Source organism: Heteronotia binoei, chromosome 2 (genome assembly GCF_032191835.1).
Source record: "Heteronotia binoei isolate CCM8104 ecotype False Entrance Well chromosome 2, APGP_CSIRO_Hbin_v1, whole genome shotgun sequence".
NCBI lineage: Eukaryota > Metazoa > Chordata > Lepidosauria > Squamata > Gekkonidae > Heteronotia > Heteronotia binoei.
Genome location: NC_083224.1, coordinates 75,133,174 through 75,156,005, shown reverse-complemented (window position 1 = coordinate 75,156,005; position 22,832 = coordinate 75,133,174). Strand labels below are relative to the sequence as shown.

At 44.5% G+C, this 22,832-nt stretch overlaps 1 protein-coding gene across 1 annotated transcript in view; it reads right to left on the bottom strand.

Annotated features, from left to right (window-relative positions):
• Positions 1 to 22,832, bottom strand: part of PM20D1 (peptidase M20 domain containing 1) — a 32,493-nt gene that overhangs the window by 5,738 nt on the left and 3,923 nt on the right. The window contains exons 2-10 of the mRNA XM_060231303.1: positions 20,919 to 21,005; positions 19,285 to 19,520; positions 18,447 to 18,533; positions 17,653 to 17,786; positions 15,508 to 15,627; positions 13,464 to 13,539; positions 12,906 to 12,967; positions 12,550 to 12,628; positions 1,123 to 1,194 (exon numbers count right to left, since the gene is read on the bottom strand). Coding sequence (XP_060087286.1) covers positions 1,123 to 1,194; positions 12,550 to 12,628; positions 12,906 to 12,967; positions 13,464 to 13,539; positions 15,508 to 15,627; positions 17,653 to 17,786; positions 18,447 to 18,533; positions 19,285 to 19,520; positions 20,919 to 21,005 — 953 coding nt within the window. The remainder of the gene's footprint in view (positions 1 to 1,122; positions 1,195 to 12,549; positions 12,629 to 12,905; positions 12,968 to 13,463; positions 13,540 to 15,507; positions 15,628 to 17,652; positions 17,787 to 18,446; positions 18,534 to 19,284; positions 19,521 to 20,918; positions 21,006 to 22,832) is intronic.

The window sequence follows — 22,832 nt, the reverse complement described above, 5'->3', positions numbered from 1 at the left end:
TTTCTTGGTTATTTTGACATTTGTTGGAGGCTGGTTTTCATGGAAACCTTTGGTTTATCTCCAGTCACCACCTGGAGGTTGACAACCCTACCTCTTCCCATGCCCCTCAACAGGATCACTACAATTTGCCTCAAAATCCTAAATACGTGAAAAATCAGAGCTTTGGGAACCAAACTTCATTGTTTAATTCACAGGTTCTATGGGCTTTTGTCTCTAAAGCCTTTGTTTGGGGGGGGGGGAACATGGTGGCAGATGAGGGAAAAGATATTCACCTCCCCCCATGGACCCATGAGGAACACTATATGCAAACAGACCTCTAAAATGGGTTGAGTTCTAGAGTTTCTCAAAGACTGCTGCCTTGTCACACCCAGATCCCTGTTAGCAGTCTTAAAGGTATATTTCTATAGGGGGGTTTAACTGGGATGCAGGGCTTGTTGCTGAAGATAGGGACATGTCCCTTTAATAATGTTAGGTTTAGTAACTGGGCTTCTGGCCATGCACACACTGCCAGTACTCTCATCCTCTATTTAGCATTCTTAAAGGAACAAGGAGCTAAGCTCCTCATCTCTTCCCACTCTTCCTGAATGGCCCTGGATTCTAGATCGCAGTTGCAGTGAAGTAAACTGAAACCCAACCATGGGTGTGTCAACAAGAAAACCACAGAGAGTCTCTCTCTCTCTCTTTTTTTGCTGTCAAGTCACAGCTGACTTATGATGACCCTATAGGGTTTTGAAGGTTTTCCACTACCCGCCTGTGTGTTCTCACCCTGCTATTCTTCGGTGATGTCTGTCCAAAAATGACCAGGGCCACATTATAATTATACATCATTATATTTTACTTGAGACCATGCCGGGACCATGCTCAGCAGCACTAATAAGCAGAGGAGTCTGGGCTGGTCCAGCCTTCCCCCTTGCTATTTAACAGAACAGGAGCTCAAGTTCTCTAGTTATTTAACTAAACAGGAGCTCAGGTTCCCTGGTTATCTCCATTCCACTCCCTTGCTATGTTGCCTGGGCCCCATATTTCCAGACAGCATCTTGTTTTAATCCAACTGCCAGACTGTCATGGCCTGTAATGTTTCCACCTTAGCATGCATTACACTCTATCACACAATCATAGTACCTCAGCAACTGTCTGTGCAGGATGGATTCGAAAATTCACAGTTGCATTTGCAGATGGTGGAATAACATTAGACTGCAGAAGAACGAAAACACAAATAGGTGTAAACATGCAGGATAGTATAAACATAATTTCAGGAGATGACATATCACAAACCCAAAGACTACATTTGAGATAGTAGCTCCCAAACAAGGACTCATGCATTACTAGTTATTTCCAAAGCCATGCAGGAGTCTTTACATAACCTCTGGCATCCTATTAAATCTACATTTTTGTCTATTATTTAGGTGGGAGGTGATCACAGACTGTCTTACCCTTCTCTTCTGATGTGCCAAGATTCTTCTTTGTTCCCTGTATCATTATTCTAGCAGTGAATGTAACTCTGTTCTTCCCTGTCTAGCAAGGGTGGAATTGGACAACTGCATTGACTACAGAGGCAATCAAACCGACTTTGAAGGCAAAGCTCACTTCTCTTCCAAAGACTCAAGTTTTATTTGCACTCATCTAAGTCATGTCCACATGTTGGACAGTGGCACACACAACTGGCTTCTCTCTTCTGGCAGGGAGGCTTGTATCTGCCTTCCTGCTAATAATAGTAAGAGAGAGAGGTATTTTAATATGAAATGTGTATATTTATAGTGATACACATCGACACAGGGCACTTTTAACCACAGTGTTAAAGCAGCAAAAAACCCTGTGGTAGTTTCCACACAGAGACAGGTTTGTGTAGTTTCCCCACTGCTGCTGTTACAGCACAGTGACAACAGGGCATCCACATGGCAGGTTTTCCTGGCAGTTTCCATGCCCATGTCCCCCAGCAGCAAGCCTCCCGTCCCTAGGCTACTGAGGCTTTTGCAATTTTTTTTAAGCATTAGAATATTGTTATATCAATATAACATTATAATAGGTGTAACACAGGGGTGTCTGACCCTGAGGGTCAGAACCAGCCCATCCAGGGCTTTAATCAGGCCCCTGGGACTCTTTTCTCCCCCTCCCCCATCCTGTTCTCACCATTTGAAGCTCCAAGGCTGACGAAGTTCCCTTCTCTTTTACTTCCCTGAAAGAGTTTTAAACAGGTTGCAGCACAGACAAAGCTGAAAGGAATACATGGAACAGACTCTTCATCAAAGCTGTAGGGAGAATTTGGAGTGGATTTTCCATTAAGGTTTATGTGTCCAGATAGAGAGTGCTCAGAGACCTTGATGGAAGATCCATTCCACATTTTCCTTGCAGCTTTGTCTGTGTTGCAATGTGTTTTAATGGAATGGAGAAAACTTTCAGCATTCCTATGTAGACAGCTGAAGTTCAGGCTTCCTGGAGGTGTCCTTGCAAATAAAGGGTTGATGCTTTGAGCCAGCTTTTCTCTTCTCAGTGGACCTGACCTAGTGAGTACTCTAACCTGGAAACCTACAGCCAAAGAGGGATATTATACTGGAGAGCCACTGCCAATTTGAGTAGACCTGGCAGAGGGGTGGGGTGAGGGAAAAAAGATTGCAATGCCATTTCATTGTTTTCCCAGGTTCAGAGCATTTTATATTTTTCGTTTCTGCTGTGATCCTTGTGCTTTTTCTTAATGTTTTATTTTAAAAATTGCATTGCCAAAGCCCACTATTCCCTCACCTTTCCATTTTAAACTAAATATTGCAAGAGTTTTAAGTATGTTTGTATTTTAAGTTAAAAAACAATATCTTTTAAGTGTTTGTCCTTTGTAAAGTTTATATCTCTGCTAACTCACGTTATATTTTATGACACACAAAGTCCCATTTGTGTCAGATCTGGCCCTAACAAAGGAGTTCGACACCCCTGGGTAACAGATTCTCTGAATCCCTGGTTTTCATTATAAAAAGTAGATCTCTAGCACCTTCCGTGGCGGAGATATGTCTTTCCCTTTATATCTCCTCAAGGGAAGAGGGTAAAGGCTTACTTTTTTAAAAAGTGAAAGCTGGGAATTCAGAGAGCTTGTTTACATATTGTTATAATGGTATGTCTATATAACACTATTCTCATGTCATTTTAAAAAAATCTCATTTGTGGCAAGAGAGAATAGCTGCTGTGGATGTCAGGGATGCCATGTGGGTGGAAAAAACTGAATTTTCTCATGCACACAGTAGCCATCCAGACTTTATAGCAATCTTTGCCAGAACATCAGAACAAAGCAACGTTGCAAAGGATTATAGAAAGAAGATAAAGGCACCATGATGCTGTGGGGGGGGGGGGGAACCCTGCTTCCCAGAGCAGAAAACCCCTGTGGAAAAGGCTTATGTGGAAAACAGAAAGCTGCCCCAGATAATGTATAGCAGGTACATTTTAAAGAGCAAAAGTGGTATGTATGCAGTAGGGGCGTGCATTCGGTTTGGCCGAACCGCATAGACCACCGAATCACCCCTGATTCGGAAGTATACGACACCATATACTTCCAAATTCATTTTCAGTCCATTAAACGGGAGCCGTATATGGCTCCCCGTATACTTCTGTATAGATATTCGGAAGTATACGGAAGTACATGGAAAAGGCTGGAAAAGAGCTTCTGCAGCCTCAGGGGAGCCGCTTGCTTCCTTTCCTGCCTTTGGAAGCCTTTTCCCACCTCTACCATAGCCTCCCTGGGATCAGGGAAGGAGGGGGAGGGGGAGAGGAGCCCCAGCAGCCAATCCAAAGCATGCATTTGCAAAATGCATTGTAAATGCATGCTTTGCAGGGCTGTTGTGTAGCTGATGGCTGGGCTAATTCCTCAGCCATCAGCAACATTGTTGTTCTTTTGTTTACTTGGGTATCCAAGTAAACAGTGTTCTCCGACCAATCACAGAGCAGTGCTATTTTTTGAAACTGCTCTGTGTAGGGCCAGAGAACCTTTTTAAGGAGTCTGCCTGGCTGGACTCCATTCCATTCCATTGCTGTTGTGTTGGTGTGAGAGAAAGATTGTGCTGCGCTGGCCCTTGGCTTCAGCTGCTGCTGCTCTCTCTCAGCCTTGCATGACCTGCCAGTGCCTGGAGAAGAGAAGACGTCTAAGGTAAGACAATCTTGGGGTTCTTGTTTTTATTTTAGTTAGTAAAAGGACTTTTTTAAGAGTCAGAGTCCCTTTACTTATCCAGATTTGGGTGGGTGAGTACTGGGTAGCTTATTTGGGGTTAGGGGGTTCTGCTGGGGGTGGGGGCCTGGGGTGGGGTGGGGGGTTTGTCAATTTGCCCGTATCTTACTTTAGTGAGAGGGCTTTTAAAAGTGCAGTGTCCTTTTACTTTTCTTGATTTGGGTGGCTTGGATTTCTTGGGGTTAGAGTGAAGGGTTTTTTTTGGGGGGGAAGGGGTTGGTAAAGTTCCTGTATTGTTAAAAGTTAAGTTTTTTATTGTTTTAAAAGGATTCTGTGTTTGATTTGTTGCTGTTGTGTTGTGCTGCTGTTATTCCTTTTCTCTTCTGGTTCTGGTTCTTGGGAGGGGGGCTGTTTGGCCTAATTTTCATTGTTTAAAAGGCCACTTTTTTAACAGTTGAGTTTGTTGGCCTTCTGTTGGGATCTATTCTCTATTGCTGCAGGTTTTGCATCCTCCTGTCCTGTTGTCCCATTTCCTGGTTCTGGTTTTAGGGGGGGGGGTATTGTTGATTGATTTGGCCTGAGGTTTCTTATTGGTGAAAAGGCCACTTTTTTAACAGTTGAGTTTCTTGGCCTTCTCCTGTTGTCCCTTTTCCTGGTTCTGGTTTGGGGGGGCGTTAAAAGTTAAGTTTCTTTCTGTCATGTTTTGGTTTTTTTAAGTTACCTCTAGTTGGTGTGAGAGGGTTGGTGTGTGGGCTGTGTGGGCTGGGGTTTTTATAGAGCTGTTTTTGGAGTCTGAGGCTGCTTTCGGTTTGCCTAGGGCCACTAAATAGGCTGCCCCACTAATAAGCGTGTTTTTAGGGATTGTGTTTTTTGAAATTAAAAAAATTAATCCAGTTTAGGGCTTTATCTTCTTTCAAAATTCAACTAGGCCAGATAGGGGCAATTTAAAAAGATTTTAGATTTATCATAAAAGGCAGCGTGACTACTAGCCCACATCAGGTTCCCTTTTAAAGAGACTAGGGTTGCAGTACATCTTGCTTTCAGCCACTGAAAGCTGGTGCATCCTTTGATTTCCATAGGGTAAACCACAGCTTCTCTCAAGTTATAGGGGACACCTGATTTCTAGTTTGCAAGGAAATCCGGTTTGTCCCAGGATCTAGTTAGGAGAAATTTCACTAGGAGGATATAACAAGGATTGCCTTCATCTCAAGGTAGCCTTTTAAAAACTGTAGCCAGGTAGAGAAAGGATCACCTAGTCTCCTAAACTTTACCAGATCACTACTACCCCAACCCAAAGAAGGACAGGTTAGGGACCAAAGGGGAAAAAAAAACAAGTTTTGGTGGGAGTGTTTTTAAAAAGAAGTCAGGGCACCTGTTGGTTCAGGGTACAGTGCAGTGAGTTAGGTTTGTAAAAAAACCCACTGTCAGTTCAGGTTGTGTGAGACTGGCCAAGGGTAACATGAGTGTCAGGCAGCAGAAGAGGGGCCCTGGGGGCAAGGCCAAGGAGAAGACTAGAGGGGTGGAGGGGAGGGGGAGGACCCAGGTCCCCCCCCACCTGTGCATAGGGCCACTCCACAGTCGCCTTCCAGCATTCCGACCTCTGGCCAGAGTGTGATGAAGAAGAAGTCCCGCCTTGGGCCCTTCATCGAGGCTGCTGCTGGGGCGCCCTCGGCAGAAGTGCCAGTAGGTGCTGGCACTGAGCAGGGGTCTGCTGCTCAGGCAGTCTCTCCTCCAGCTGATGTCGCTTGGCTTCAGCAGCCGGAGGAGGGGCAGCAAAAGCAGCTGTTCTTGGAGATGAGCTTTGGGGACAGTTTTCTGTCCAAAACGATCACCCCAAGGAGGGTGCAGAGTGTCGTGCAGGAGCTGGAGGAGAAGTTGGTTGAGGAGGACCAGCCCCCTTCTTCAGTTCCTTTGAGCACCAGCAGTCCTTCAGGGCATGGCCAGGAGGGGAGGCTACATGGGGTGGAGGGGGAAGAGATGGAGACACACAAGGTGCCTCCATCTCCACCCACTTCCCCCTGGCAGCCAGCCCCTCCTGCCATTCCGAGACACGATGTGTCTGCCCCGAGCCCCTCACAGGAGGTGGCTCCAGAATCCAAGCTGCCAGTCAGCTTGGGCATCCGTACACCTCCGAAGTCTGGAAGCATTTCCGACTTATGGAGGATCCACGCTATGCGCAGTGCCAGCTGTGCAGGGCCCAGATCAGTCGTGGGCGGGACCCTGCTCACCTGACTCCGGGGGGGATACGGAACCACCTGCGCATACCCACCAACAACACCCAGCCAGGAGGTCCGTCCCATCGCGACTACCTCTGGAGCTCTCCAGGAGCGTTCCATGGGAGTACAGGAACGCCAGCCATCTCTGCCTGAGATGTTTGATAGGGGTGGCACCTGTGTGCCAAGAGGGGGAATTAGGTACGGCAGGAGGGTGATCGCTTGGAACCTTGCCAGGTTGATCGCCCATGGGCTTCCATTTTCAGAGGTCAAGAATCCTGGGGTGCTAGGGTTGCTCGAGTACCTAGTGCCCTGGTACAAAGTTCCTGCTAGAACCACCATTAGCAGGACCATTGTGCCAGCTGTTTTCAGAGAGACCAGATCTGTGGTGAAAAAGCATTTCTCCTGTGCTGTCGGGGGGACTGTGCATTTCACCTCAGATATCTGGAACTCCCAACATGCGTTTGAGGGGTATCTCTTACTGACTGTGCATTGGTGGCAACCCAGTGAGGTGCAGGGTGGGGGTGGCAGTAGTGGCAGGCAGGGTCAGGGCTGCCAGGCTGGCTATTGCTGGGCCTTGCTGCATGCTGAAGCAGTCGACGCGCCGCACATGGCGGACACTCTCAGAGCCATCCTCTCACGGCAGTTAGAGGGCTGGGTAGGCAGCGGGATGTCGCCACGGGCTTCGTGGTGACTGATGGTGGCTCCAACATCAAGGCGGCTGTCCAGTGTCAGGGCCTACAACACCTTCCTTGCGTGGCCCACCTTCTCCACCTCATGGTTAAGGACGCATTGGGCCAGACGAAAAGCCAGGATCATTGGTATCTAGCCGCGACCAATGAGTACCGACTTCTGCTCCAGAAGTGTCGGCACATCACGGGTCACTTCTCACGCAGCAATACGGACTCGTATCTGCTGTGTGAGAAACAGACACTGACAGGCGTGCCAGGGCACCGCCTGATCGGTGACATCAGCACACGCTGGAACTCCACCTGTGCCATGCTGGAGCGCATGGTGGAGCAGAGAGCAGCCCTGGATGCCTTTGTCTCTGAGACGAGGGTCTTTCGGGATGAGAACCATCTCACCCAAGAGGATTGGGTGGTCATTTCTCAGACTGTGGAGGTTCTTGGGCCCTTCAAGACCCACACAGAAATGCTCTCGTCTGACACAGCGAGCACCGCACTGGTCGTCCCCATGGTCCACATGGCCCATGCGGATCTGGCCTCGTTTCTAGTGCCAGCTCGAGGCCGTGCAGATGTTCTTCCAGTGATGCGCGCCCTGGTTGTTAGGCTGCAGGAAGGGCTTGAGGCCCGCTTTCAGACTTTCACCCAGGATAAGGTCTACATGATGGCGACCATGTTAGACCCGCGCCTTAAGGGCACAGTCGCCGAGCGGGCCAACGAGCTTAATCGCTGGCGAGATGAGCTCTCCCAGAAGGTTGAGCGTTGCAGAGTCAGGGGGGCCCCAGTGCCGGTAACTTAGGAAGAGGGGGGTGGAAGCCGCTCATCTGCCACTTCCACTGCTGTTCATCCCCAACCTCCCCTGTTAGGCATTGCTTTCCGCCAGACTCACGCCACGAAGAGTCCTGAGATGACACTCATCGGGTGGCTTGTTGGCCCCTCTGGGAGCGGTAGGCCCCTGAGAGCGAAGACGGGTGCTGTGATGGTGAGGGACTATCTTTCGAAGCCCAACGAGTCGCAGGAAATGTCTCCACTGGACTACTGGGTCACGAAGGAGGGGGTCTGGCCGGCCCTCTCCTCCGTGGCCAAGGCGTTCCTCTCATGCCCACCGACGAGCATGCAGAGCAAGCGCGTCTTTTCGCATATGGGCGACATTGGCTGCTCACATCACAATCGCCTGCAACCCTGGACAGTTGAGCAGTTGGTCTTCCTGAAGGTCAACTTGCCTATGTTCGGCTCCCCGAATGTAGACTTTGAGAGTGAATGAAGTGAGCGCCTACTTGTGCCTGCATCCTCTCTTGGTCCGCACTTGGAAGATGGTTGTAAAACACTCTCCCACTAATAATAGACTAGAGTCCAAAGACAGCCCAAAAACTCACTCACAAATTGATTGGCAGTGCATCCCACCCTCACCCGTCATCCATCCCCAAACCAAAAGTGAATGCTGGTTTAAAAACAGCAAAGTGATCCAAATTTCCCCAGTCCCCATCCACACATGCCTAATAATACTGAAAGGGCCATTGCAGCCCCCAACTGTAACCGACAGCACCCACAGGCCTAGCCCGGATAACCCAGGTTTTTTTTCCAGGGACAGGAGGAAGAAAGAGGGAGGTGCCAGTGATGATGACAGGCAGCCAGCAGCCATACCAATGCTGAGGTCCCACTAATGGGACAGTGATGCTGGTGTGTTGCTGCTGAGCTGAGAGAGAAGAAATGGTTGCCTTCCTCTCACACAATCTGAGGCCCTCCCAGTGATCTTCCTCATTTGGGGTGCAATTCTGGCTCACCTCTTCGTGGTGCACCCTGGGTAACGCAAAAGAGCCTGGACCAGCCAACCATCCATCACTCAAGGTAAGTCTAAATACTTCTTGCTTTGTGTCAGATACAGAATGATGTGGAGCTAGGTGTGGTCCACCACTTCTCTTGTTTGAGAGTTGTGTTGTTTGGGGCAGGGCTGGAGAGCTAGCATCTGTAGATTGTGTGTTCTGTGGCAGGGAAGCTGGCACCTGGGTGAGCGACCCAGAACCAGCAGGCTTGTTGTGCTTGGCCAGCTCTCCCCGTGTTGTTTGGGGCAGGGCTGGAGAGCTGGCATCTGGGTTTACTACAGCCAGGTCTGCAGAGCAGACCTTGAGCAGGTTGTGTTTTGTGTGGCAGTGATGTTGGCAACTGGGTTTATATTGGTTCCAGGCCTGCAGGGTTCATAGAGTAGATAGATGGATGTAGTGCATTTGGGTCCTATAGAAATTCTCTGGTGTGAAGTTAGGTTTGGCTTTGGATGCCCCAGGAATTGGACCCCCTGGTCCAATTTTTTTTTTGGCCTTGTGGGTTTTGTGTGGGACAGTGCCCTGAAGCTGCACAGCAGTTTGGGGGGCTCTCCTCAAAACCTCCTGCTCCCCAGAGCCACTTTTCCCATGACAATTACAGTGAGGAAGTGGCTCTAATTGGTTTTTTCTCACCATTGGGAGCAGTGGTCCTTTTGTGGTGCCCACAGATGGGTGCAGTCTTTTTGGGCCAGGGGGGTTTCATGCTGGGGAGTCCCCTGAAGCTGCCCTGCAATTTTGGGGCCTCTTCCTCAACCCCCCCTCTGGCCAGAGCCACTTTCCCCACAGCAATTATAGTGGAGGAAGTGGCTAATTGGGCTTTCACCATCATTGGTGGCAATGGGCCTTTTGGAGAGCCCAAAGACAGGGACCCCTAGCCCAATCTTTTTGGGACTTGGGGGTTTTATGGGGCAGAGTTCCCTGCGGGTTCCCTGCAGTTGTTGGGGCTCCCCCTCAAACCCCCTGCCCCCCCAGTAGCCTCTAATTATGCCCTATGTTGCCATTGATTTCCATGGCCCATAGGGTATAATAGTGGGATAGGGGCACCCTCTTTGGGTGCCCCTGGAATGGGACCCCCTGGCCCAATCTTTTTGGGACTTGGGGGGTTCGTAGGGGAGAGTCCCCTGCAAATTTGGGGGCTCTCCCTCAAACCCCCCTCTCCACCAGGCGGCTTCCAATATACCCTATTTTGCCATTGATTGCAATGGCCATAGGATATAATGGGGCCGTATATTCGGAAATAGCCACGTATCTACTGTATATGCGGCTATTCCGAGTACCCGTATTCGGAAATACACAGTATTCTGTATTTTTTGGCCCCGTGTATTTCCAAATCCTTGTAATTCCGGGGTTTTTTTGCACACCCCTAGTATGCAAAAAACCCTTCTCGTTATCCCTGGGCCAAAAGAAGCCCGCCTAAAATCCACCAGGGATAGGGCCTTCTTTGTTATGGCCCCTACATGGTGGAATCAGCTGCTGGAGGAGGTGAGGGCCCTGCGGGACCTTGTTCAGTTCCGCAGGGCCTGTAAGACAACTCTCTTCCGGCTAGCCCACACCTAACAGATGAGAAACGGAACATAGCTTGCCAGACTCCTGTTATATATTTTGCTGTGATATTTAATGTTTCTAAGGTTTTAAATGTTTTAAATATTTTAAATGCTTATATATTTAAATGTCAGTCTAATTTATGTTTGACTCTTTGTTGTAAGCCGCCCTGAGCCACTTGTGGGAAGGGCGGGATATAAATCCTAAATAAATAAATGCAGGTGGGCTGTGCATATTAACATATGTCTGCCTCCTCTCCCATAGATCTCTCCTCAAGGATAATTTCCCCTCCTCCAGACTATGATATCACAAGCAACACCAGCTAGAAAAGCAACTGGAATAACAGCATGCAGCACACTCTGCCTACAAGCCCTCTTTGCACTTCAGACTGCACACATCATTCTACCATGTGTAATATTCTGAAATCTACTCAATTTCTTGGAAATGTCCCAGAATTCCTGAATATGGAGCATCTCCAAACCAGGTTTTGTTTACGGCTCTCTTCCCCCCTGTAGAATCTAGGCAAACTGCTGAGAAGGATGGTGTGTGTGTGCGTGTGTAACTGTTTTCTTTGTTCACATTAATTTGTTCTGAATAAAACCATAGTGTTATATGAAAAGGTCCCTCTCATATTCCTGTGTGCATGCAGCTTCTTACAACATGATTCAATGCTTGTCTGCTCTAGTCATGCATGGTTTGGTCTTTAAACATAAACTAGTACAATTACAGAAATATGGCCGAGGACCTGCCTACCTTAGGGACCGCCTCTCTCCATATGTTCCCCAGAGAGCACTACGATCCAGTTCACAAAACCTTCTGGAAGTACCTGGGCCTAAAGAGGCCAAACTAAAAACAACTAGAGAACAGGCCTTCTCTATAAAAGCACCCCAATGGTGGAACCAGCTGCCGGAAGAGGTGCGGGCCCTGCGGGATCTTGGCCAATTCCGTAGGGCCTGCAAAACTGCCCACTTTCGGCTAGCCTTCTAAGATGGAGCTTGGAATAAACATCACACCATCATTAACATTAACATAACTGAGATAATAGCACTATTAGATTATATTTTTAGACTGTTTTTAGATTATTTAAATATTTAATTGTTATCTGTATTGAATTGTATAATCTTGTTTTATTGTTTTAACATGGCTTTTACCATGTCCTGTAAGCCGCCCTGAGCCTGTCTCAGCAGGGAGGGCAGGGTATAAATAAAATTTATTATTATAAATAATGTGCTATTTCCCTTTCCACCACTGGGTGTCACTGTTTAACTATCACACCTCTGAGTCCATGTCAAGAATAAGGTCTGGAATAAAAACGTCTTTGGTAATCTGTTTTCAAAAAGTCTCTTAATTAATCAACCAGCAAACAACTGTCACATAGATTTTTAATTCTGTCACTAGAAAGAATTTTTTACCCTCCCCCCCTTTCCACCATAATATGGCCTTCCAGAATCCATAAAAACAATATAAAATTAGCAACACACGCACAAGTTGGCAGGAAGGTTTCAGTGGTCTCACCTCAATGACCTTTGTTCTCACACCACATTTTTAGATATACACCTAAAAATCCCAAGTGTGATTATGATAAACAGTTGTTTGAAAATATGTGCACTGTACAGAAATTCTGATCAGGGGCTGAGAAGGGTTGCAGTGCCCTGTAGAGTACGCTGGTTGATTCAAACTCAGGTTTTTAAATATGTAATAAATGCAATGGACTTCCTTCTAATTGCAGAAGAGATTAACTATGCTGTTTTCTAATCATGACAGAACTGCAATTATATGAATAAAAACATTGCACTACATGGAATGATAAATGAAGTCTCAAGTAAAGTTTTCTAATATCATCTGCAATTTTCTGCCCCAGCAGTTCTATAAATTAAGTCATTCTGAACTTTTGTCCTGGATGCCCAGATTGGCAGTAATCGGTTCCTTTTATTGTATACAGGAGCACAAGAATTGGGTTTACATTCTACACTCAAGCAAGGAAGACAGCAATGAATATGCCACATATAGCCGGAGAAGAGAATTTATCTTAAAATATAAGAAAGAGGATTATCAACTGCTACATACCAAAAGTGGTAACTGAGGATTCCAGGTTTGTCATTCTTACACTTTTATTTTAAAATCTATGAGAATTCATGTCACAATACCTTGACTCCTGCATGAAACATGGTGATGGCAGTGGTGGTCCGAACTATGGCGTTAGTGGCAGGTGTTTGCTCAAGAATTCTGCATAAAGATTTAGAAAGCATTTAGATGCTTGAAACAGACACAGAATTCTAACAGATCAGAATTAAACAAACCAAGGCCCCTGTGTTCCACAAACAGTACATTTAAAAAACAATTAAGGTGCGTTTCTTGTTGGTGTGCAGTCTATACTTCTGGGGTGGTAGTGGGGAAGAGATACTGGCTACTCCCCAGCAATGTAACTACAGCATTTTGTACTTGGGAAAATACTATAACTTCTACTCTCAACCTTCCTCCCAGCAGTATAACTCTTTCTTACCTGCTGACAAGTGGTGCAAACAGCCACAGATTTGCCATGATGATATTGAGAGGGAAGCTGAACTGAACAGCAAGGGGAGAGAACACACACATGTCAGGAAATTTGGTTCCAGATTCATATTTCTAGATCTCCTGTACTGTAATGTTTGCCATTCAAAAGAAGAACGGTTGAAGAGTGCAATTGCTAGGAAGTGTTATTTATATTGAACATGATCCAGACCAAGCCCTCCATGTACAGAAGGGAAGCAAACGGGTAAGTGAGATTAGCAGGAGGGAACTGCCTACACAAGGAACAGTGTACTAGAGAAAAGGTAATTCACCAGGGCATTGGATTTTCCCTGAAAATACTGCAGGAATCAGCTATTAAGTAAGATACACTAGGACCTAAGATTCTTCTCACATCTTTCAACACTTTCCTAGATGTAAGCCCCATTGACTAAAGCAAGACTTACTTCTGGGTATACCTGTGAAGGAACGTTCTCTGAGAATGTTAAATACTGATAATTTTGTACTCAGTTAACAGAGAATACAGAGAGAACACATCCTGTGCAGTACTTACATCAGGAGCCAATTGTTCAAACATCATCATTTCAGGACCCTTACCAAACATAATGGGCATGGGTTGCTGTTCCAACCTATAACAATAAAACACAAAGGAGTGGGGGCAAAGCAATAAAAATTATATTCCTTCAATTCAGCAACTATACACTTATGCACAATAGAGAAAACAGAAAACTAGTAGATCGAAACATGCAAGATGCCAGTGTGGCAAAGTGGTTGAAGCACCAGGCTAGGATCTGAGAGCCCCAGGTTTGAATCCCTGCTCTGTCACAGAAGCTCACTGGGTAACTTCGGGTCAGCCACACATTCTCAGCCTAACCTATCTCACAGGATTGTTATGAGGGAAGAAATGAAGGGGAACAAACAATGTGCCATCTTAAGCTCCTTTGAGGATGGAGGATAAATATGTACTAAATAAATCAATTAATATGAAATAAAAGCCCCCATCAAACTATCAAAACCATCTACATCATGCAAGGACAAAGAAGTTTGCAAAGTAGGGAGATTTAACATATATTACCTGCACAGTGGCTGTTCTATAGTAGCAAAATACTGTACATTTGTTGGTGTGAATTACTTGCCCCCTGCAGAACAATTTTGCAGTGAATGGGAACAGAGAACTGTTCTGACAAAGGCACACCATAATTGTTGACTTGGTTAAAGAAAACTGTACCATGTCTATGAATTTATTAACAAACATGCATTTAGGTATTGACATACAGAAACCAAAGATAGCATTATCTAGGCCTCTTGGGACTACAATTCAGTTATTCTGAAGAGACTTCCTTCTTAGGTTTTTGCCATCTTTTGGGCATGGAGCAAAGGTCACTGGGAATGTATGTGTGCAGGGGGGAGGTATTTATGAAGTTCCTGCATTGTGCAGCAGGTTGGACTAGATGACCCTGGAGGTCTCGTCCAACTCTAATCCTATTATTCTTTTCCTTATTCAAATTATGAGGGTTTTCTCAAAGATTTTAGGGATAGGAGATACTTGCCTCTTCCCCCTCCCCACCCATACCTCTGATCTCTACTCTTGCATCCTTCCCCTCTGAGCTGATTCTCTCTCTCTCCACATCCAGACCTACCCTCTTCTCCTCCCATCTTCCATTCCTCCTCTATTATTGTTAATGTTTACTGATCATTTAGCTCTTTGCCTTCAAGCATTCATAGCTCCTTGATTCTTAAAAGGCCTTCCCTGCCATCCCGCTTTCATCTTCTCATCGCCTCCAAACACCTTGGATGTTCTGTCTTCACTTCTGGTTACACCTCTTCTCAGCCCTCTTCAGCATGGCTCCTAGCTGCACAACTCCTCTGAAATTATGCTTATTGAAGTGTCTAATTTGAAGTGGCAAAATTGAAGGGTCTTTTCTGTGCTATTCTCATGCTTCCTGATGTATCTACAGCTTTTCTTTCGTACTCAAGCTTCCAGCTTACTCTCTTATGGTGCATTCACACTACACTAAATAATGCATTTTATATACGGATTTTTGCTATTCTTACACAGTAAAAATCTGGATGTAAAATGTATTATTTAATGTAGTGTGAATGCACCATTACTGTCTCCTTTTCCTTGAGACAGTTGGATTTCTCTCATATTCTCATTCTGTTTTGGTGCTTACACAGTATTTAAATATTTTAAAATGTACATTATACATTTTTTTTGAAGCGCTAACATTTAAACACACAGAGAGAATCATGCCAATAGGTGTAATAAATAAAAATAAATGATGTGTGAAATGATTGAACAAAACTGCATTTAGTGAGGCTCTGGATCCTTAGCAGGATACAAAGGACATAGATAAACATACTTGTTCAGAACAAAAAGCCAGGTATTACCCTTTTATTGAAACTAACTTAAGTAACACAACACAATGAGTTCACCAGAACTTTTCATCAGGCAGGAGTCAGACATTAAAAGGGGGAGGAGGGGTTCAGGCCATAATATTAAGGGCCCTAGTTTGCGTCTTGCATAGAATGCTCTGCCTACTTCAATGGGCACAGAAGTATCGTGCTGCACCCTTAACCTTTGGGCAACCTCTTACCTAGATAATGCTTCAGAAAGAATACCAATACTCGTTCTCTTAGGTGGTGCAGAAGAATGGCCTGGCACCATTGTCACGCTGAGATCTGCTGTAATTGCACCCTTTTCTGTGACAGCTATTCTGATGAATAAAAGAAACCAAAACAACTACATCAATGAGATCCCAGATGCAACAAAGTAGAGTTTTCCACCATTCTCTAGTTGGATAAATATTGTTCTGGCTGATTCTTTTTTAAAAAGCAAATAATAAAATGTTACAAGTCAGCAATTAAGCAGCAGAAGCCAGAACAATAGGTTGTTCTTATGGTGTGGGATGAAATTCACAAGTCTGTTGTGTTGTGTGGTACAGCAGACCACTGTGCTACTGCACCTCCAGTTTTTCCAGGCCTAGAAAAGCAATGCAGTTCTTGAGGCCTAATCACTCTACACAGCCCAACTACCAAGCACCTTTCTGGGATAAGGTTATGCCTTGCATGACTGCAGCAGTAAAGCCAAACCAGGAGCTAAAGGCTGTTGCAGCAATCTGGTCAGCTATTTTATAATTAAAAAGCCAAATAGTGTAAAAATTCAGAGCCAAGTATCAACAAAGAAGCAACATAAGGAATATATACAGTTTAACATAGTGAAATGCAGTTGAAATGTTGGTTAATAACCCATAAATTCTCTGTAGCCCAGGCAGTAGTTGTTGTAGTCTTTTAGTAGGAAATAGCACACATGAGATCCCATGATAACAAATATACACAGGAGCATCCTGAATAATTGCTTTAGTGCAGTGTCATAAATCTGTATATGGTTTGTACCTGGATTACTGGCAAGTACTTATGTCTGTCACTTCCTTTTCTGGAAAGTATCTCCAAGAAGCCTTTTATTTCCATGAAAATCTTTCCCAGTCATCACCTTCACATAACATTAGGTTGTCCACTGCTTGAGGGGGAAAAGTCCTATCCCTTTAGCAGATGTTATTTACCAGGTGATAGTATTTACCAGCCCACCATTAAAGGCTTCAGATGCCCACTGCCACACATTAAGACTCTATTAAAGGGACAGGATTTTTTCCCTAGGCCTGATGACAATGCTAACTCCCAGCTATTCTAACTTCTAATTTGTGTCTATCATGTGTTAGGTGCCATCAAATCACTTCTGGCTTACGGAGCCCCTATGAATTAATGACCTACAAAATGTCCTGTTAACAGGTCTTGCAAACTAAGGGAGGTGGCTTCCTTGACTGAGTCAATTCTTCTTCTGTTAAGTCTCCTTCTTTTCCTGCTGCCTTCTACTTTTTCTAGCATTATTGTTTTTTCTACTGGCTCTTGTCTTCTCATCATGTGACCAAAGTATGAAAGCCACAGTTCAGTCATCTAATCTATCCCTAGAATATATCATGTTGGGGAGGGGGTTCAGAGGTGGTGGCACTAGACACTCTCCCCTTTCTTTGATGCCAAACCTGGTGCCTACCAAGTCCAGTGGAGCCACACACGTGCTCTTTATAGATGTACTTGCCAGCCAGCTGATTAACAACACTTGGTTCTTTAACAGCTGGCCATCTGACTATCAACTGTCAGGCAGCAAAGCCCTCTGGGAAGAAAAGGGGAGTGGTCAGGGAAACAGTACTCGAAGGCCACTCCTGGCTCCTTATGGACTTGGCCATGTCTCTATGGGGTTTCTGCGTAGAATGAGGGAAGAGGCTGAGAAGGATGTATTAGGTTTGGGTCCCAGCACAGAAAGGAGCAGAGCCATAGGTTATAGATCCCTGTTCCAGGGGATGCATTTTTTTTATCACATTGTTTTGAGGAAATCTGCTTGCCTGTTTAGACCAGCAGAGGCTTCTATAGCAGTAGCAATCACAGGCAGCATTAATAATGGCAAATATTATTGGATAAAAATATGGAGCAGAGGTACATCAGTTGTGATTAGCCACAGCATATTATTGGAACTGTCCGGAGCAGTGATGCACTGTATTCTTGGTGCTGGGGGGGGGGGGGGCAAAGTGGAAGGGCTTCTAGCCCCACTTGTGAACCTCCTGATGGCACTTGGTGTGGTTTTTTTTTTGCCACTGTGTGACACAGAGTGTTGAACTGCATGGGCCATTAGCATGATCCAACATGGCTTCTCTTATGTTCTTAAATGTTCATCTTTGCATACTTACATAGCTGCAGGCTTCTTTAATCCTGTGATAACCCCATCTAAAATGAACATTCCCTCATCGAGCAAGAATGAAAGTTTCACTCCTCTAGATTCAAGCTCAGCTGCAATGTTCACTGCTCCTTTTTGACCACCCACCTGCCAAATCCATAACAATATTATTTTAGCAAATCAAGCAATTCACTGACTATGCCATTTAAGGCAGCAGCAATGAGCCTGTACATTAGCAGAGGGCCTACATAGGTATCTTCTGCAAGAGATATCAAGTGATTTGCTCAGTCTCCAAACACTGAAGTTTACAGCTAAACAAGCTTTGCATTATTTCATTAGAAACAACATTATTTTCTGAATCCTGTTACACTTCTGCACTCAGAGGCATATTGAGTGTTACAAGAGTAGCAGCCACTATACAAGCATTTATTCACTGCAATAGCTGGTCTTGTTCCAGTAGCATAAGGAAATGTAACACAGTGCACTGCTCTATCTCTAATAATTAATTCATAAGCATGTTGTTCATTATACCTCTTCCCTAATGAAGTCCTTGCTACATTAACTGGCATAAGGACCAATAAGGACAAACAGATGCTCAGCAAAACTCACATGTCCATGTAGCCGACAGGCAAGCAGTGAACAGGCATCTAGTTCTACAATATATGGAGTAGCAAGCTGACCTACTTGTTCATTAACCATGGGGGCCACTGGATTCCATACTGCAGTTTATTGTTTCAGCTTCTGGTGGAAAATAAATCTAAATACATAGGTATACAAGGGGAAAATGACAAAGACATAATGGAATACCTCTTCATCATGCCCAAGGCCAATGTAGAAAGACCTGCGAGGCCTATAATTTCGTTTCAGTAAGAACTCTAGAGCCTGCAGAATCCCCTGAAAAACCGAAGCAAAATGCTCAACATCATACCATTTTGCACCATGGCTATAGAACATACATCATACTGTGAGCAACAAAATTAACTAGAAAGGGAGAGGGTCTGTGGCTCAGAGGTAGAGCATCTGTTTGGCATGCAGACAGACCCAAGCTTAATCCTCAGCATCTCATGTTGAAGCAATCAGGTAGCAGGTTATGTGAAAGACCTCTGCCTAAGACCCTGGAGAGCTGTTGCCAGTCAGAATAGACAACGCTATCTTTGATGGACCAATAGTCTGATTCAGTATAAAGCAGCTTCATGTGTTCATGTGTCAGTTCAGACACATAGAGTTCAAGTCACTTCAAATTGACTAAGGAATTATTTCTATGAAATGTGGGAAGGCACAGGAACATACCAGTGTGACTTTCTAAGAACTGCTATCTGCGGAAAGCAGCTATGCCCTCTTAATTACTAGTATGTAAGAAAGAGACTGGTAACCTGAACAGGTGCTGAGCTGGCAGGCTAATTAAAAGAGCTTGAGCCACATTACGTTCGGCAAGAAATCAATGAAGTGTAGCAAAATACAGCCAGCAAAATTTTAAGAAGTAGTTTCTAAAGTAATGAATGCTCCTATCCCCCTTTAATCTCTTTTCATTCTTATGTACACATAGCAGCTGGCAGATCATTATTCCTGTGGCACATCTAACTTTGTTGTCAACTTACAAAACACTCTGCATATCTCCCAAATTAGAAATAATATCAAAACATACCATAACAGAATTTTTGTTATCCAGTGTTCCTCGTCCATAGATAAACCCCTCATGTTCCTCAGCAGAGAAAGGGTCATCAATATCCCATCCTGTTGGGGAAGCCGGAACTACATCTATGTGTGCAATCAGCATGTAGGGTTGCAGCTGAGGATCAGAGCCCTGGATAGTGAATAGGTGGCTGTATTCCCCAATCACTTCATGTTGAATGAATGGGGCAGAGAACACTGCAGGGAAGACTTCAGGAAGGAGAAATGGAGGAAAGAAATTAGGTAAGATTGCTACTGACTTTGAAGTTATGCACTTAGAAATATATTTCTACTGGAATCAGTGGAAACACCATGAAAAGTACAGCTCAAGTTTTAAAGTTTCACAAAGCTTGGTATATTTCAGAGAATTCTGGTTTAGAAAGATGAGGAAATGAATAACCTACAGCTCTCTCAGTGATGATACATTTTTTCTCCCCAAAACACATTTAGAAGATATTTTGAAGCATAACTCCCCCCCCCCCCCCGCATTCACAGAGCTGTGTCCCTTCTCTTGATATATATAAAATCTAGAAGATTTGTATTGTACATTACAAATGCATCTCACTCTTTGTTAAAAAAATCTCAACAATATTACCTACTTGACAATTACTGGTTAGATGGTAAAAATAACAGAATTTAAATTAGTTAGGGCCAAAACAATGCTAAACTAACAGACTTTTCTGAACAACATAACTGAAAATCATATTTAGCAGTTCATGCATTTATAGACCTGATCTAGTTTGGATGAAACAGTCAAATCATGCTTTGCTATTTGGCCTGAGTCATGGTGTCACATGCTTTGGGTTTACATCCTCACCCTCCTTTGGCCCTTGGGTGATCCAGTCTGCTTACTAGTTCAGGCAAACCACATTTTGCCACTGCATTCAGACTGGCAAAATATTGGCAAAATATAATTCATGTTGGCCTTCCAAACCAAAATTGGGAAACCAGGGTTTGGATTTTGCCTTACACTAGGAAGTCAGGGAGGAAATCAGAGGATGAGAAAGGAGGAGGAAAGAGAAAGAGGATGGGCGTGCACCTGTGGCACATTCCCAGTCCTCCAAACTATGAAATCTCACCAACCTAATCCCTTAGCATAGTACAGCCAATATCACCATATTGAAAATGGGGTTGAGAAAAGATAATAGCCCTGGTCACCTTGCAAGTTCTCAGATGAAATGAAATCTGAACCCAAGATTTCCAGGCTAGTTAGGCACTACACAATATGCCCATAACTGTTCAATGTTACATTGGATCCAAGACTTTTAAATGCTGAATCATCAACAGTGACCCAACAGAAACTCTTGCAATGCAGACAGATCTGCAAACTAGTCTGAGAATAAAAGCTTTTTGGGTGTTTTATAAGCTTAATCACATAGTGATTAATAATAATAATAATAACAACATATAATTATATAACATATAATTATATATTATATTATATTATATAATTATAATTTTAACATGCAAAAGCTCCTCCCTTTTGTGCATGCAGTATTTCAGTTCCATTGAAAAATAGAATAACAAATCCAAATGCTGTATTTTATTAAATTTCAATGTAGAGTATTCCCACCAACCCATTAAAAGCAACAATGCATATTAAAGTACCTTTACGGATATAAGTCCCAAACTCTGCCAGGGCTGTTGTATTCTGGTCATCTGGTGCGAAAGAAACTGTTTGCAACCTGATGGCACCTTACAATATACAAGAAGAAATGTTGCCATTTTTGCCAGTATAAAGAGCTGAAAACATAATAATTAATAACTATTGTATGGCAGTATGTGTAGCATAACCAGGAGATCCTAATGTTATCTGGCATCAGACAAATCTAGCTCCATTAGCAATATACACCACTAGGTGGTGAGCTAGAGTTGTTTTTAAGGCAACCAAAGTTTCAGAGGTGGTTTGCCATTGCCAGCCTCTGCATCCTGCCCCTCGTATTTCTTGGAAGTCACCTACTGAAATAGTAGCCAGATGACCCCGCTATCTTCCAAGAATTGACTAAATTGGGCTAGCCTAGTCAGGGCAGCTAAAAACAGAGAGCTTACAAAAGCTATAATCAATAGACTGACAGCTCTACAAGTATTATCTCCAAGATGCTATTTTCCATGGTCATTGTGAACACCACTATTTTTCCAGTTTGTTGCATTTCTCAGTGATATTAAGGGGATCTACATTGAAATGTATGCAGTTGGTGCATTAAGGGCTGAGTGAGATCCCCAGACTTCATTAGACAAGTTGTGTCTGACGGATCACACAGTAAAAATGCAAGGTGTATACATAACTTACATAGATGCTAATCCAGTACCGGACCTGAGTTGTATGTTAAGGGGGGGAGCCCACCCTTTCTGGGGTTAATTAATGACTTGTGTAATTTCTGTCTTTAGTCCTGGCAAGCCATTCCTAAGTGAAAGGTCTTGCTCATGTAACAAGTCAATAAAGCTTCACCTGGATTTGGATAGAAAAAGTCTATCTGAGTGTTACTTTACAGTATGGTTCTACCATAACTTCTGATAACTACAGTTATTTTATAGAAGGTAAATTATATGATTTTTTTAAATACAGAAGCTCAGCAGCAGGCATTTGTGGAGTAAATAAAAGTAAAATACTGCTCTGTGACAAGTAATGTTATGCTGTGGTAGCAACGGAACCAGATAGGGTTCCCCTGCTTTTCAGGGCCTTGATCCACTGTCAGCCAGTTGTCCAGGAGGGAAAGCCTCACCCTCCAAACAGGGACATCGCCAGGCGATGTCCTCCAGAAGCGACGTCATCATGTCATTGACGTTGAGGAGAGTGATGCTCTAGTTTTTGGGCAAACTCTATGGTTTTGAAGAAAAAGACCCTTTGAAGGTTGGGGGAAAAGGAAAATAAACACACAGTGTCAAATGATGTGACAGGAGACTCTACTGAAATTTTTCATACAGAGGATGGCTGCATCTATTTTTAAATCAGATGAGAAGAACAAAACCTTCCCTTCCCCATTATTTGGTGGCCTATGGCTATAAGTATGTTTCCCTGCCTGGCTCATTTCCAGTATCAGAGCCAAGCTCCTAGAAAATATTTAAACCACTGGAGCAATAGTTCCTGACCTGTGGACTGGGGAGATTATGACAAAGGGTCCACGAAGCCATACAGCTGGTGCAGGTTTCTACCCTCCCCCACCTTTGTCTCCCCACCACTACCTTACCACCATGGTGGCCATGCTGCCTCAACTCTGTGTTAGTCTGGTATGGCTTCATCCACTACTGGCTTGACACAGTATAGCATGGTCATGTCTCCACAACTGGATTGCCAGCTTCAAGCCCCATCTAGACAGATGGCCAGAAGCCCCCAAGTGTGTTCTGGCTCAGTCAGAGCAGCTTGCATACCTTATGAGATGCTTGAAAGGAGCCTATTAGCTCCACCCACCCCCATCCCAAGTGACAGCTGGAAAAGCCCATGCCCTGAATGGCTGCATGGCCTGCAGCTCTTTATATCAGTCCCACAGCTAAGAGTCACAAGGGGAGGGGGCCACGGGGGGG